This window comes from Macaca fascicularis, chromosome X (genome assembly GCF_037993035.2).
Source record: "Macaca fascicularis isolate 582-1 chromosome X, T2T-MFA8v1.1".
Classification (NCBI taxonomy): Eukaryota; Metazoa; Chordata; class Mammalia; order Primates; family Cercopithecidae; genus Macaca; species Macaca fascicularis.
Genome location: NC_088395.1, coordinates 139,058,061 through 139,075,474, shown reverse-complemented (window position 1 = coordinate 139,075,474; position 17,414 = coordinate 139,058,061). Strand labels below are relative to the sequence as shown.

Here is a 17,414-nt window from a genome sequence, read left to right as displayed (position 1 = left end):
CTATCAGCTGTTTCCTGAATCGTTTGATGTCTTTTAAGGTGTTAACATTTTCAATTTTACCACATTCAGCATTTTTGGCCTACTCTGACCTGAGCTCGATAAAGAGCATCAGAAATTGAGTAAAGACAGAAATAAGTCCCTATAAGCATGAGCCCTGGCACTGTCCACTTCCTCCTCCTCCCCTACCCGGCTGGCACTAATCTCCCTTCGGCTCTACTCATTGGACCCCCTTTATTCTTTAGGCTCTCTTTAGTGATTTATCTTAGTTTAGCTATGAGAAGAATCAAGCATTTTAAGGGCTTTGCTGAAAATGTAATGAAAATTGTTTCAACTCTTTAGATTTTAAGTGAATTGTGGCCATCTCAGGCCCCCTAGTTCATGTACTTGATATGATTTTCATTTGGAGCCACTGTATTCACATCTTCCTGGGACAGGATTTCACATAATTGGGGTAGTTTAATGAGTGTGGATTTGGCACTCCCTTTCTATAGAGAGTGGTAAGGAGTGCAGGCCTTGGAGTTTATCAGGTGTGGTTCCAATCCTGAATCTACTATTAGGTTGGTGCAAAAGTAATTGCCGTTTTGGCCATTAAAGGTAACCGCAAATACTTTCGCACCAACCTAATACTTAGTAGCTGTGCAGTCTTGGGTAACTCATTTCACCTTTCTTGTGTCTCAGTGTCCTCATTTGTAAAATGGGCACAATAGTCCCAATCACATAGGTTAGTTGTGAAGACTAAGCCAAAGACTCCATTTCATTAGCTTAGCCTTATCCCTGGCACACACCATGAGTTAATATGTCATCATAATTATGATAATGTACTTACCCTCTCAATTAGGGGTATAAGATGCTACACAGTTTTCCTCTAGGACAGGGGTTGGAAAACCACGGCCCGCAGCTTGCCTGTGAGCTAACAATGATTTTCACATTTTTAAAAGGTTGAAAAAAAAATCAAAAGAAGAGTGCCATTTTGTGGCATAGGGAAATTATATGAAATTCAAATTTCAGTGTCCATAAATAAAGTTTTATTGGAACACAACTGTGCTCACTCATTTATATATTGTCTATGGCTACTTTTGCTCTATCATAGCAGAGTTGAATGGTTGTGATAGAGATTCTGTGGCCTAGAAAGCCTAAATATTTACCACCTTGCCGACCACCTGCCCTAAGACATTTAGCCATAGCTCTGGAACATCACTGTGATGGATAATTCAGGAATTATTTGCAGATTATCATCACTGTTATTCCAAAACTCTGACTGTGTGTGTTTGTGTGTGGAGAGTGATTTACAAAGGAAGAAATTACACAAGGCATAACAAAAAGAAAAACAAAGAAATTACACAAGTCCATGTAAGACAAATGAGATGAGGCTTTTGTGGCAGTTTTAGCTAAGACACTTTGTGCCTTTGAGGGATCAGAAAGAATTTAGAAGTAGTGGCAATATTGGTTAGGAGAATTTACAGATTCTTTTGTTTTCTTTTCCTCCATCAGTACCTTCTCTGCAAGGAGGAGAGAATGGATGATTAGTTTCTCCTTGTAAGATGAGTTGAATTGCTTGTGTTAGTGTACTAGGACTCTGGGTTGGTTGTGAATGTGGTATACCAAGGCAAAGTCTCATCTGAGCAAATACCACCATAACACCCTGTTCTCCCCCAAAAGGCAATCTCTGTAGAGAATTATAAAATCTTAGAATATCAAGATTGGAAGGAGCCTGGAGATCTGACGGAATGATATTGATATTAATATCTCTTTGCCGATGTAGATACAATATCCTGTTTGAAGGCAAAACATTGTGTAATAAAACCCAGTCTACTCAATCTATTCAACTAAGGTGGCCTCTAGTGGGTGTCTGTGTACTGGAACTAGATTTGAATACTTGTGAGATATTAAATTTCATATGCTTTACAAAACGTGCAGCCATCCGGACACACAAACATAATGCCCACTTTTGGATTGTGAAAGTGGGGGCAGGAGTTTTTCCCATTTAGGAGCTAAAAGCTATGGAGTTCTGGTCCTCAGATTCATCTTGTGCCTGGCCTGTGGTCCCAGCGAGATGCCTTTTCAGTAGGGATGAGGTATATTTGGGGCTGGGAGAGGGGGGACATTTGGAGGTCTGGCCTCCTAGGGGAAGGTATGTGTTTAGCTGAGCTATGCAGATGAACCAATCTGGGTGTCTCTGTCAGGGAAGAGGCTAGAAAAGCTGCTGGTGAGAGGGGCCAGAGACTGGTTTGCCCCAAGGGAGATGGGGGAGGCAGGGAGGCTGTAGAGGAGCTGTTAGGCCAGATCTTGTGAGAAAATCTCTCAGACCCGAGACTTCTCCCCTCCTCTCATTTCCTATACTTTGGGCTTTCACACTTAAGGGACTGGTCTTAAGGAGAGATGTACTTTTTAACATTTGATTTGCCCATGTTGTACCCCATACTTCTGGGTTCCACCAGAAGACCACACTGACAAAGACCAGTAAAGGCCAAAGGTGGCCACGTGAGTGTAGAATTGATACTCCAAGGCCACCAGATCTGCAATCTACCAAATAGTCTTGACTCACACCCTGAGGTTTCATATTTGAACCTCCTTTGCAAGGCTGGTCTTGGCTCCTTTCATCTTTTAACCTGTCTTTCCCTTCTTACTGTCCTCTAAGAGGCACACTGAACATCTGTGGACAGTGGCAGTTGGTAGCTGTATATGTATATCAGAATTTCCTCTTTGTACACTGTAGCAGTGGACTTCCATTTTGATGATATTATACAGGGTATAAATCTGCCTATCTCAACAAGTTTCTTTAAAGAAGAATCAATTTCAATGTCCCAACTACCACTTCAGTAAAGTAACAGAGCCAATGCCCTGTGTCTTTTTCCTTTTTTTTTTTTTTTGGCGTAGGGTCTTGTTCTGTTGCTCAGGCTGGAGTGTAGTGGTTTGATCTTGGCTCATAGCAGCCTCAACCTCCTGGGCTCAAGCAATCCTCCCACCTCAGTCTCCCAAGTAGCTAGACTATAGACACATACCTAACTAATTTTTTAAAATTTTTTATTTTGTAGAAATGGGGTTTCACCATGTTGCCCAGGCTGGTCTCAAACTTCTGAGCTCAAGCGATCCTCCTGCCTCAGCCTCCCAAAGTGCTGGGATTACAGGTGTGAACCACCATGTCCGCCCCCCTTTTTCTTATGAATGGGTGAAGCAGGAGAAGAGCAGTGAGTATGGCTAGAGATGCTGACACCATGTAGTATAGCAACTTGTGGGCTTCTGCCTTCTTCCTCGAGATGAGGCCAAGAAGAGCACTGGGACTTCCAGCCTCTAGTGCATGTGTTTCCTCTGGGCTAGGTGGTATGTGGTGTCCAGGTATCTGCACACTTCCTTGGGCAGGGTTCTAAGCAGTGAATGGTGGGAATGGATATGGCCAACAAGAAACAATCATGGCAATGTCACTGAGCTGTGAACTCCCACACAATCTTTCAGTCTCCCGAGCTCAGGGAAGAAGCTTAAGGGAGAAAACCTTCTGTCAATAGTCCTTTTGCCATATTTACTCACTGGAGTCACACTTTTATAACAGACATAGGCTCAAAGGTGTACATAAAGCCAATTATTTTAGTTCAGCATTGGTTTTCATATATAAATTATCAATATAGTTTTGATTTAATAATAAAAATAACAGCCTGGAGTTTTATCCCTTGCCATGGCCAGTGAGAGCTGTTTTTAGGCTGTTTCTTTGTACAGGGAAGCATGTGTCAAAGTCACACCTCCTGATTAATAAAAACAGTAATTTTTTAGTACTTCCTATGTGCCAGGCATTGTGCAGAGGGTTCACAAATACTATTTCATGTAATACTACCCATAATTATCTGAGGTAGATTACTATTTGTATATGTATGTTATAGACGGGAAAGCTGAGGCTCAGGAAGTCACTTACCCAAAACAGCAGCTGGCAATTCTAAGAAATTTTTGAAATTCTAAAATGCATCTGAAGACCTGGCGCTGTGACTCACGCCTGTAATCTCAGCACTTTGGGAGGCCGAGGCGGGCGGATCACTTGAGGCCAGGAGTTTGAGACCAGCCTGGCCAACATGGGAAACCCCATCTCTACTAAAAATACAAAAATTAGCTGGGAATGGTGGTGGGCACCTGTAATCCCAGTTACTCAGGAGGCCAAGGCACGAGAATCGCTTGAACCTGAGAGGTGGAGGTTGCAGTGAGCCAAGTTTGTGCCACTGCACTCCAGCCTGGGTGACAGAGCAAGACTCTGACTCAAATAATAAAATAAAATAAAGCACATCTGCTGCCTTCATACCCCATTTTCTGTACCATGCATGTCAACTTCTATAGGGCCCTTCTTTTGTATAGGTGTCCATTAGGTCATATCCTGCAGATATGGCAGAGCTGGAGACCTAGAGGTAAAGCAAGAAACTATGAAAGCAAGTAAAAGGGAGCTATTTTCTGGGAGACTAGGAAAAAGAAGAGACTAGGAAAAGTAAGCAAAGAAGCTCTAACTAGTAGGGGGCCAATGAGGGGCAAACTAAGGAGAGAAGTTGGCTGCTTAGCTAACCAAGTAGAGAGCCTGGGATCTGGAAGGAAGTGGACAGAACATCTGTAACTGGGCAGGGCTGGCCTTAGGCCTGTCTTGACTTCCTTGAAATGTCTCTTTAACCTGGCCCCCTTCTCATGGCTGTTGTCAAGCAGCCCTATTGATCATGTTCCTGAGGGAGGACAGAATGGGGGTGGGGAGATTAAGTTTATTAGCAAGGCAATTTCCTCTAGGGAGACCCCAAACCTGGCTTGGTAACTACAGTGAAAGGAAAGCGTTTGAGCACCTTCTGCCTTCTGCTTGATCTCCTTCCTTCATCAGGCTTTCTTCAGTCCTGGTTCCAATCGTAAGGCAGATCTGAAGCCACTCTTCCTGACACTGAAACTTTCCTGAGCCTGGAAAAATCACAGAGGCTCAGTTTGGTTTTGCATGCAGAATACGAGAGGCAGAGGTGAAGGTGCATTCCTGGTACCCTGCTGTTCCCAGGCAGTATCTGAGTGCATTTTCACCTGTTATCCCTTGCCTTCGAAATATTTGTTAGCCCCCCAAGAAGTTTAGCCACAAGTCATCTAGGGGAGATAGCTGCTCTGCTCTGTTTGTAGAATCTCATAGTTTATTTTGGAATGAAGATGTATTTTCCTGGGAAAGTGTTACTACTTTACAGTGTCCCCTTCATCTATGAAACTGAAAAGGCAGGCAGCCTTGCTGCATGAGAAGACCACACACTTGAGGACAGAGAAAAGATGCATCCGGGCTTCTCTTCAAGTCCAAGACAATTGATAACAAGGAAAATATGACACAAACTTATTGAGATCTGTTATTATCCTTGTGCTGCCCGGGTTTTAGACAAAAACAATGAGCAGATTACATAAGTGACTGTCACCCTTTTGCATAACCAAGGTTTCATTTTTCTCTTCTCACTTGGTTAGTTTTCCGTGAGCTATAGCAGCATCATGGTAGTGTTCTATAGTACCACTTAGGGCTTTCCTTGTCATCATCACCTGTCTTTCACACATGCCTTCATTAATGAGTTGATTTATTTAATTATATGTTATACAGGTATTTTATATTACAAGCAATGTTAATTGCATTCATTCAGAACAGCTCTGGATTAAAATCTATAAACTACTTAGACTTCTATAAAAATCACACATTTACCTTACAGCTTCACAGTAATATCTACCCTGGAGAGGATAAACATCTCATCCTGTATTTATATGTTAGATCGTTTTTGTTGTCAATAAAAAACAAAAGCCACATGTTTACTTGGATCCCTTAGGTATCAATTTTTAAACTAATAGTAGGAATCCTTACTTGGGAAGATGGTTTCATAGGGCGTCCTAGAACCATCCTTTGTTCTAAATCCTTTGAGGATGCACACATTTAATGTTTTCCTTCTGACTACTATGCTGTGAGCTTAACAGTGCTACATGCTAAAGTACAGGCAGCAGAAGTTCTCTGGGAAAGTGGAGATCCCTAGCAAGTAAGGAACCCAGGAGAAGGACATTCTAAGCTCTAGTCCCTTGTTGGACCAAGGGAGAAAGGAAACAGATAGCATCCACCTGGTGCTGCAATTCTACTGGCCTGCGGAGTGGTCTGGCTTTAGGAATCTCACTGTGTAATCCATCAGAGGACAATCCTGCCAAGTCCTCTTTTCAAGTAAAAAATGTTAATGTTTCTTCCCATACTTTATCTCATAATCAATATTCAATTTTCAAAGCAGTGAAACTAATCAAATAATATAAAACGAATCCAACACAAGAGAAGGGAGGGAGAATGAGTAAGCTGCAAATGGGACTGAGCAAGAAAATAGGAGGATATTAGAACTATAGAATTTTTTTTTTTTTTTTGAGACGGAGTCTTGCTTTGTCACCCAAGCTGGAGTGCAGTGATGGGATCTCAGCTCACTGCAACCTCCGCCTCCTGGGTTCAAGCAATTCTTTTCTTCCTGTTGGTTAATTTCTCCCAGGAGGCATGAGCCAAGTTCCTGTGTCATGGGCTTCTGGGTATACCCCTTGAAACACTAGAGTCAGGAGTCAGGAACAATACCTAGTGTATTAGTTGGTTTTCACACTGCTATAAAGAACTGCCTGAGACTGGGTAATTTATAAAGAAAAGAAGTTTAATGGACTCAAAGTTCCACATGGCTGGGGAGGCCTCAGGAAACTTACAATTATGGCTGAAGGGGAAGCAGGAACGTCTTACATGGTAGCAGGTGAGAGAAGAAAGTGAAGGAGGAACTGCCAAACATTTATAAAACCATCAGTTCTCATGAGAATTCACTCACTATCATGAGAACAGCATGGGAGAAACCACCCCTATGATCCCATCACCTCCCACCAGGTTCCTCCCTCAACACCTGGGGATTCCAATTTGAGATGAGATTTGGGTAGGGGCACAAAACCAAACTCTGTCACCCAGTTAGAAACCAGCCAGTCAGCATGTAGTCCCTCTGGAGCTCACAATTGCGGATCATGGTATGATAGATTTCTCCACTGCAAGGTGGGCTCTGGGGCTTAGGCAGGCACGTGGGGCAGCAGTCAACATAGGGGTTGGTGGGAGTGAGGTGCTCTACAGCAGTGGTCCCCAACTTTTTTAGCATCAGGGACTGGTTTCATGGAAGACAATTTTTCCATGGGCTTAGGGGGCAGGGGATGGTTTCAGGATGGTTCAAGTGCGTTACATTTATTGTGCACTATATTTTGATAATTACTGTTTTGTAAAATATAATTAAATAATTATATAATTCACTACAATGTGGATCAGTGGGAGTCCTGAGCTTGTTATCCTGCAACTAGATGGTCCTGTCTAGGGGTGATGGGAGACAGTGACAGATCATCTGGCATTAGATTCTCATAAGGAGCATGCAACTTAGATCCCTCACATGTGCAGTTCCCAATAGGATTTGCACTGCCATGAGAATCTAATGCCACTACCGATCTTACTGGAGGCAGAACAGAGCTCAGGCGGTAATGCAAGTGATAGGGAATGGCTGTAAATACAGATGAAACTTAGCTCGCTCATCTACTGCTCACCTCTTGCTGTGTGACCCAGTCCGTGGCCTGAGGGTTGGGGACCCCTGCTTTATAGCACTGTTCTGGCATGTTCCAGACTCTTGAGAATTGGTCCTTCCTCACATCTCACCTCACCTTCAACTTTATTGTTCATTTTTAGTTCAACCTTTGCCAGCAGGTAAAGAGAACAGTGTGTCCTGTGAAGTATTTACAAGAGAAGCAGATAAATCATTAGATTTATTGAGAACTTTTGAAGTGCACTAGGCATCTCACACACATTACTTCATTGAATCATCTCCACAATCCTCTGTGGTTGATAATGATATTATCCCCACATTCCAGATGAAGAAAATGGAGCTCAGAGAGGTTATCCTGGGATACATACTGCTCACAAAACCATTCTGTGGCAGAAGCAGATTCAACAACTCAAAAGTAAAAGAGGGCTGGGCACAGCAGCTCATACCTATAAACCTAGGACTTTGGAGGCTAAAGTGGGTAGATTGCTTGATCCCAGGAGTTTGAGACCAGCCTGGGCAACATAGTGAGACCCTGTTTCTACCAAAAAAAAAAAATGCAAAAAAAAAAAAAAAAAGAAAAAACCTTAGGCAGGCGTGATGGCACGCACCTGTAGTATAGCTTCTTGGGAGGCTGAGGTTGGAGGATTGATTGAGCCTGGGAGGTTGAGGCTGCAGTCAGCAGTGATTGTACCACTGCACTCCAGCCTGGATGACAGGGCAAGACTCTGTCTCAAAACAATTTTTAAAAATAGTAAAAGAGAGCATGATGATTTATGGGGAAATGGACACTAAAAATGTCTTGGATGAAATAAAGTGACCCAGGCATCAGGATTGGGCTTACATGGGATAACACTGTTCTACTCCATAGCACCTCACCTTTCTAATTAGTGTCTAACTAGAGGCATTTTTAATCAGATAAGTGCATTTACGAACATTGCAGTTTTTCCAAAGTTTAACCATCGGTTTCTCTGAAAGGACTTCTAAAACCTAGAAACTCACCTCTTGTTAATGGTACTGCTCTTCCTCTTAAGGACTCTGCCCAGGAGTTCAACACCAGCCTGGGCAACATACATAGAACTTTGTAAAGTGGAATAATGCTATTCTAATAAGTTATTCAGCAAGCATTTACTGAGCAATTACCCTGGGTCAGGCCTCCTTGCAAGGTTCCGGGGACACAGACATGAGGGAATTCTCACCCTTGAGGCAATCACAGTCAGCTAGGGAAGAAAAGAAGTAAACAGATCATTATAAAACTCTGAGATAAGTGCTACTGTGAAGCAACTCTGTCCCCTGAGTGCTTTGGAAGTGTGAGAGCTTGGGATGTTGTAGCAGGATGTTGGTAGCTCTATCAGATCTGGAGACTTGTCCACCTTAAACTTGAGATCAGCCTAAAGCCAAACACTTGACTTTTAAAAGATTTTATTTTAGCAGAATCAACTTTTTATTATGCAAACTCAAAAGATGTACTCTGTAAAGGTTTACTGAGCCTTTTTTTCCCTTTAAAATAACTAACTATATGTTTTGACAGGCTTCAGGGGACATTTTTTATAAAGTAGCACAAATAGGACAATACTGGAATAAATCAGTGTGCTGTGAAGCCTGAATGAGGAATACACAAGCGACGGCACTTTCAAAAATATAAAGAAAAGTAACATGCTAAAAATCATAAACTACAAAGAGGCGGCCTGGCTTGCTGAGACAAGCATTGACTTGTAAACAGGAAAACAAGGATCCCTGCTGGCTATTCTGCTGAGTGACCCCAGGAGGTCCCTGTTCCTCTTGGGACCTCAGTTTCCTGGTTGGTGGAATGGGTATTGGATGAGAATCTCAATCTGAAGATCTGCATTCCTTTTCAAGTCGCAAAATCCTAGACTTCTACGATAATGCTGCATCCTTCTGAGGTTCCGAACAACAATATTCATTAGGGGCCCCTTTTGCTTCCTTCCTTGCATGTGTCCAGGCAGTGTCTCCTGAGAGCATCCAGCATTGGGGAGGTATGGGGTGCATTGAAGGGAAAAGCATCTTTCCCCTTGTGAATGGGACACTGCCGCCCCCCGCCTTACCCCCTTCTTTCAACTTGACTCCCCCCCCCACTTTTTTTTTGAAACAAAGTCTCCTTCTGTCGCCCAGGCTGGAGTGCAACCTCCACCTCCCAGGTTCAAGCGATTCTCCTGCCTCAGCCTCCTGAGTAGCTGGGATTACAGGTATGCACTCCATGCCCAGCTAATTTTGTATTTTTTTTGGTAGAGATGGGGTTTCACCATGTTGGCCAGGCTGGTCTTGAACTCCTGACCTCAGGTGATCCACCCGCCTCAGCCTCCCAAAGTGCTGAGATTATAGGCATGCGCCACCGTGCCTGGCTTCAACTTGACTCCCTTTCTTGTTGCTCTTTCTGGATGGTCAACTAGATCAATACTCAGATCAGCTCTTCTTTCAGAGGAACAAATGAGAACTTTCTTCTTGTTCTCCATCTCGTCCTTCTCCTAATGCACACACATGTGCATACACACACTCCACTGCCATCACTAGAGAGAAGGAATTAGGTTCAAACCCCTGTTCACACTCAGAGTCTTAAAGTGACAGCTCTACGTTTACACAGTTAGGTATTAAATGGAATTCCATTCTCCCTGTCAGGTTTCAGACAGGGGAAAAGCCAGAATTCCAGTAGCGATAGTGTTCTTGGCAAGCGCTTTTTACAGGGTGGTAAGCTAATCAATCTGCAGTTCGGCATTCGGAAGGCTTGAGCTTTCATCTGACTTGAAAAATATAAAGGGCTTGGCATTACAGCTTCCATCCCTATGACTTAGCTTTGAGCTTAGCATGCTTTCTTCCCACCAACTACATAGCTCTCTCCATCAACCAAGTACCCACTACAATCAAGGAGAAAGGACATGGCAGATTAATTGAATCTTTGTGTCTTTTTAGCACCTGTGTGCTATGGACTTCTTGAAATTGGAGTTACTTTTATTCCTCTGAATTGAGCTCAATACCCTGCTTCAGTCAGGGTGCGTTTACCTTCCCAGAATCCTCTTGCTAAGGACAAGCAGGCAGGCTAATCGGGGACTACTGAAGTTTTCTGGCTCAAAGAATATAATGCAGTGTGTTTACAAATCCACCCCTTCACCTCCACCCTAAATTTTCCTTTCCTTTGTATGATTTTAGCACTTTGGGTTTACATTAAGCTCTCAGTTACTTAAAGTAAGCTGAAGAAAATAGAAGTGTAGTAGTGCTTCACCCCCCCACCCTCCACTGATGAAATAGGGGGTAATTGGCTCCAAAGGATCCTTGCATGTCTTGTCCCTTTCAGGGACTTTAACTGCTCTGTTGCCCTTGCTCCATGGGTTGGGGCTGCATCAGTAGCTTAACGTGGGGGGAATGGTTGAAAGTAGTTGTCAGAGCCCAGGGCTCCACTTGCCATGGAAAGCCGATTGACTTTAATCGTGACCATCTGGCTGGGCACCTCTGAAGATGTCTCAGTTAAGGCCTATTTGGTGAATGGACCTTTGTTTATTTCAAAGCTACACTGCTGTTCCAACCTGATCATTGCATTTTATGTGATGGGCACTGGAAGTCCAAATGAAAGTTTCTTAGAAAACACTCCCATTAAATTTACCAGTCCATGTGTGATTGCCACTTTCAATGCAATCAGAGCACAGTCATTCTCTTTTTATTGAAAGCATATGGTAGGTACTTAGAGCATACCCTAGGCCAGACTCAGTTATGGTGCCATCAAGGGCAGCAAGAATTAAAAAGAGGAAAATGGTATCCAGGTGGCAGTAGGAATTCAGTAGGTGGGATGGGAAATATTTATAGTTAATGAGCTTCCATAAGGAGAACAGAAGCAAGTTAGATGTGATTTGCAGATCCATAGGCAGTCAGTCTCTGCCGAGCAGAGGGGAAACTTGGAGAGGATTCTCAGAACTGTGCCCCACCCTTGACCCAAACCTCTCCCTGAACATGTGCAATAAATATTATTAAGCTTTGAGAATTTCTTTAAAATAATATCTATCAATGGTAAGTGCCACATGCCAGGCCCCATGCTACCAGCATCATCTCATATCATCCTCACATGGATCCTGTGAGGTGGAGGATATTATCCCCATGTTACAGATGAGAAATCTGAGACTTAAACATTAAGTTGTTCAAGGTCATACAGCTAAGAAGTCACAGAGCTGCTTTGATTAAAGGTCTGTCTGAGGCTGGGTGTGGTGGTGCATGCCTGTAATCCCAGCACTTTGGGAGGCCAAGGTGAGCAGATTGCTTGAGCCCTGGAGTTTGAGACCAGCCTGGGCAACATGGTGAAACCCTGTCCCTACAAAAAAAAAAAAAATACAAAAGTTAGCCAGGCATGGTGGTGCATGCCTGTAGTCCAAGCTACTTGGGAGGCTGAGGTGGGAGAATTACCTGAGCCTGGGGAGCTTGAGGCTGAAGTGAGCCAAGACTATACTATTGCACTCCAGCCTGAGGGACACAGTGAAACTGTTTCATTAAAAAAAAAAAAAAAAAAAAAAAAAGGTCTCTGTGACTTCAAGGCCCTTGTTCTCTATACTATTAGGAAGTCCAGCAAGTGAAGAAAAGTACATGTACATTTCGCTAAAGGATCACAACTTATCGTACGGAAGGGCTTTGAGCATGTCGGCTGTGGCTCCTGTGCAGCCAGCCAGATCTATCTGCCTAAGCAGCTCTGGGAGTAGGGCCACACAGGTCTCTCTCACAGGGAGGATTCCACATTCCTTCAGCCCCTATTAGCGCAGTCAAAGAATGGTAAGAAGAATGCGGAGGGTGGCTTTGAAACACTCACAGCCTTCCATGGATAAACCATGGAGACATTACACTAAGTTGATAGAAGCCAGACACAAAAGACCATATTATTGTATGATTCCATTTATATGAATCAGAATAGGCAAATTCATACAGACAGAAAGCAGATTTGCAGTTGGTAGGTGATGGGGGAAAGACTTCAGCACCATCCTCTTCCCTCTCAGTCTCAGTGAAGTGGAAGGAAGGAGTAGCCCCAGCTAGGGAAAAGAGGGGAAAAGCTGAAGACGACAGATTTCTCTGTCTCCCAGTTTAATTACCTTCCCCTTTGCTCCCGCCTATGAATGCCACTGCCTGCAGGTTCTTAGGGAATAAAACCGGGACTTCAGTCTGGAAGTGTGCTTTCAGGACAAAGACCCATGCATACTAGACAGGGTGACAGTCCTAAGGTCGCCCCCAATACATAGGGGCAGTGGAAAGGACCTTGCGATGGGTGCCAGAAGGACTAACGTCAAGGCCAGCTCTACCATGTCTGAGGTGTATGACTGTGAGCAAGTTTCTTAATTACAATTTCTGCGACTGCACAGCAACTAGCATAATCCTTTCCCATTATGCACTGCTGGATCATTGCAAAGGTTAAATGAGGGCCAGGCGCAGTGGCTTACGCCTGTAATCCCAGAACTGTGGGAGACCGAGGTAGGTGGATTGCTGAAGCCCAGGAGTTCGAGACCAGCCTGGGCAACATGGCAAAATCCTGTCTCTACAAATAATAATAATAGTAATAATAATAATAATAGTAATAATCCAGGAGTGGTGAAATGCACCTGTAGTCCCAGCTACTCAGGAAACTGAGGTGAGAGGATCACTTGAGCCCGGGAGGACAGGGCTGCAGTGAGCCATGATCATGCCACTACACTCCAGCCTGGGCAACAGAGTAAGACCCTGTTTCAAAAATAAGTGATTATAAGAAATTTAACAAAGGGTAGTCACGTAATTGACATTGTCCTTTGGAGGAGAGAAAATTGGTGCTATCCTACCCCCTTGGTGGACAGGTTCCCTTGTCCTTAAAGCACATTTCCAGAGCAGAAGGAAGCCTTCATCTAAGTCCAAGTGCTACATTTCTGATATGAGAGCTAGTTTGAGATTTAAATGAACCCTGTCTCTCAAGACACAGCTTTGCATCTATTTTGCATTCAAATTTATTTATCTAGAGACAAAATTGTGCATTCTTTAATTCTACTCACAGCATATGCAAGCAGACCAAATGAGGTGCTGATCCAGCAAAACGGCAAGTAGCCTTTTGCTTCCCTGAAATTGCTAATTTTACAAATGGCAGAGTGGTGAAACGTGGCACGGAATATCTATTTTACTAGAATCTGGCAAAACGGGCACATATGGTCTTGTCAAGAATGAATCAAACACAGTTTCGGGATTATAATTAAGTAGTTGAAATTCCAAAAGGAAGAAGTTAACATGAACAAAGTGAGATTTAGATTGCGTTCGGTTAGTATTCTCTCAGGCTCCTTTCTTAGCACATTATCAGGAGCATAGCTACTTTGACTTCTTGTCCTGAAAAGTGTTTAATTGTGAAATACCAAACATTTTCACCCCAACTCTAATTGTACTTGATTTGACATCTGTACACCATGCTCAGGGTACCAAATACTATTAAATGTAATAAGTCCAGGCATGGAAGTCAAGCCAAATGTTCCTATGTAAGTAGGTTGACACCTTCTGTCAACAAAGCTAAACCTCTGACCAATTCTATAGCAAGCCAGTAAAGATACAGGAGGAAGATGGGAACCATTACAGAAGAAAACACTCTCTCCTCATCTCTCTCTCTTTCAGTACTGTTTCTACCTGAAATCAGGGACATATTCCATTCTGGTCGATAAGCCCAGCATCTAGCACAGGGGCTGGTATGTAAAAAGAGTTGATTTGGGCCGGGCGCATTCCAGTACTTTGAGAGGCCGAGATCGGTGGATCACCTGAGGTCAGGAGTTTGAGACCAGCCTGACCAACATGGTGAAACCCCGTCTCTACTAAAAATATAAAAATTAGCCAGGCGTGGTGGTGGGTGCCTGTAATGCCAGCTACTCAGGAGGCTGAAGCAAGAAAATTGCCTGAACTCGGGAGGCGGACATTGTGATGAGCTGAGATTGTGCCACTGCACTGCAGCCTGGGCGACAGAGCACGACTCCATCAAAAAAAAAAAAAAAAAAAAAAAAAAAAAAAAAAAAAGGAGTTGATTTGGAGATTTGCAACTTGTCATGGGAAACATTCCCAGGGATTCTTCTAGAGTTGTTGTGGACCTGATTTGGGATCCTAATTGATAACTCACTATCTATATCTTAAAAACACATCAGCTAAAAGGTGGAAGCAATCTACATGCCATCAGCTGACGAAGGGGTAAACAACATGTGGTATATCCATATAATGGCATACTATTTTTTCATAAACAGGACTGATATATGCTACAACATGGATAAACTACGGAGACATTACACTAAGTGATAGAAGCCAGACGCAAAGGCCATTAATTGTATGATTCCATTTATATGAAATATTAGAATAAGCAAATCCATAGAGACAGAAAGCAGATTGGTGGTTGGCAGGTGATGGGGGAAGAGGGAGATTGGTAGATAACAGTTAAAGGATATGAAGTTTCTATTTGAGGTGTTATGGCTTACTGCAGCCTCAATTTCCTGGGCTCAAGTGATCCTCCCACTTCAGCCTCCCAGGTAGCTGGGACTACAAGTATGTGCCACTACACCCAGCTATTTGTTTGATTTTTTTTTTTTTTCGGTAGAGATGAGCTCTCACTAGGAAATTGTAACTTTCAAGAGAAAAAGGAGTAGCTTTTTGAAAACCCTGGTTTAACATGACAAACCCAAAACATTGAGCTGTACACTTCACTGGTTAAATCTTCTTTTTGCTTATTTAAAGAAAGGACAAGAAAAAAGAAAAGAAAAACTTTTTTGCTAGTTCACACCTCAAACTACACCCAGTTTCCGACTTTAAAGGGAATCAGTGCAAAGTAACAAAATATTATTTTGACACTGAAAAAGAAAATACTCGTTTTATAAATTGGATAGTGATTTCTAGCCATTGTTGATGGACATAGGTATCTTTTGTTAAAGCCTCATCAATAAGCTCATATTTCTAGGAGATCATATTGCGATGAGAATTATGAAGAGGGAACTGGAGGTCCATGCTGGAAAGCCAGTATGCCTTTAATTCAACTAAAAATATTTATTCAATAGTTAAAGATTGACTGTGGTATCAAGTATTTTGAATGTTGGTAAAAATTAAAGGTTTTGGCAAAACAGACAATGGTATACTTATAATGGTTTTCTGAGGGTGGTTCCCAGAATATATTACCCAAAATACTATACAGTGAGAAGTGATAGTCGCCATTCCATATCTTTGACCACAAACATATCTTAAGATTTTCTTTGAAGAGGGTTTTTTAGCTTTTGGAGACACGGCCTTGCTCTATCACCCAGGCTGGAATGCAGTGGTGCAGTCATGACTCACTGCAGCCTCAAACTCCTGGATTCAAGCAATCCTCCTGCCTCAGCCTCCCAAGTAGCTGGGACTATATGCACGTGCCACCACATTTGGCTAATTTTTTTAAAAATGTAGAGATGGGATCTCACCATGTTGACCAGACTAGGCTGGTCTTGAACTTCTGGCCTCAAGTCATCTTCCCCGCCGGCTTCCCAAAGTGTTGAGATTACAGGCATGAACCACCACGCCCAGCCTGAAGAGGGTTTAAAAAATTATTTCACCAACATGTAAGAAAATGTAATATGCATTTTAAAGTTTAACCATTGTCAGTTACCCTGTTAATGCCTTAGTACCCAGAACAGTGCTACTTTTAGAGATATGTATGTATCTATTTTCTGAATTCATTTTTGGTTGCAAAGCGTCATTCTACAAACATCATGAAAGAGAGCCAAATACTGTGACTTCAAGGATTATCCAATACTCTATAATTAGTTTCATGACCAAAATGCCTTGAATAACTGAAAAGATGAGTGAATGAATGGATACATGAATACATATCCATTTATACAAAAATACTTTTGAATACAGGCATATCTTTGAGATACTGCAGGTTTAGTTCCAGACCACCACAATAATGTGAATATTGCAAAACAATGAGCCACATGAATTTTTTGGTTTCCTAGTGTATATAGAAGTTATATTTACACCATACTGTGTTCTGTTAAGTGTGAATAACATTATGATGACTAAAAAATGTACGTGCCTTAATTTACAAAGAGTTTATTGCTTAAAAAAAAAAAGAGGCTATCATCTAAACTTTCAGTGAGTTGTCATTGTTTTGCTGGTGGAGGGTCCTGCCTCAATGTGCACGGTTGCTGACTAATCAGGGTGTTCATTGCTGAAGGTTGGGGTGGCTGTGGCACTTTCTTAAAATAAGACAACAGTGAAGTTTGTCACATCAATTGACTCTTCCTTTCACAAAAGATTTCTCTGTAGCATGTGATGCTGTTTGAGAGCATTTTACCCACAGAAAAACTTCTTTCAAAATTGGAGTCCATCTTCTCAAACTCTGCTGTTGCTTTATCAACTAAGTTTATGTAATATTCTAAATATTTTCTTGTCATTTCAACACTATTCACAGCATCTTCACCAGGAGTAGATTCTATCTCAAGAAACCACCTTCTTTGCTAATCCATAAGAAGCAACTACTCCTTCCTTCAAGTTTGATCATGAGATTGTAGCAATCCAGTGACACCTTCAGGCTCTTCCTCTAATTCTAGTTCTCTTGCTGTTTCTACCACATCTGCAGTGACTTCCTGCACTGAAGTCTTGAACCCCTCAAAGTGATTAATGAGGGTTGGAATCAGCTTCTGCCAAACTCCCGTTAATGTTGAAATTTTGACCTCCTCCATTGAATTACAAATGTTCTTAATGACATCTAGATTGGTAGATCCATTCCAGAAGGTTTTTACTGTACTTTTCCCAGATCCATCAGAGGAATCACTATGGCAGCTATAGCCTTACAAAATGTATTTCTTAAATGATAAGACTTGAAAGTTGAAATTATTCCTTGATCCCTGCACTGAAGAATGGATGTTG

At 42.4% G+C, this 17,414-nt stretch overlaps 1 protein-coding gene across 12 annotated transcripts in view; it reads left to right on the top strand.

Moving 5' to 3' along the window:
• Positions 1–17,414, top strand: part of HS6ST2 (heparan sulfate 6-O-sulfotransferase 2) — a 356,277-nt gene that overhangs the window by 169,271 nt on the left and 169,592 nt on the right. The window contains exon 3 of one of the 12 annotated variants that reach the window (XM_074029198.1): positions 3,036–3,188. The exons of the other annotated variants lie outside the window; for them this stretch is intronic. Coding sequence (XP_073885299.1) covers positions 3,036–3,165 — 130 coding nt within the window. The 3' untranslated portion in view covers positions 3,166–3,188. The remainder of the gene's footprint in view (positions 1–3,035; positions 3,189–17,414) is intronic. 12 annotated transcript variants of the gene reach the window in all.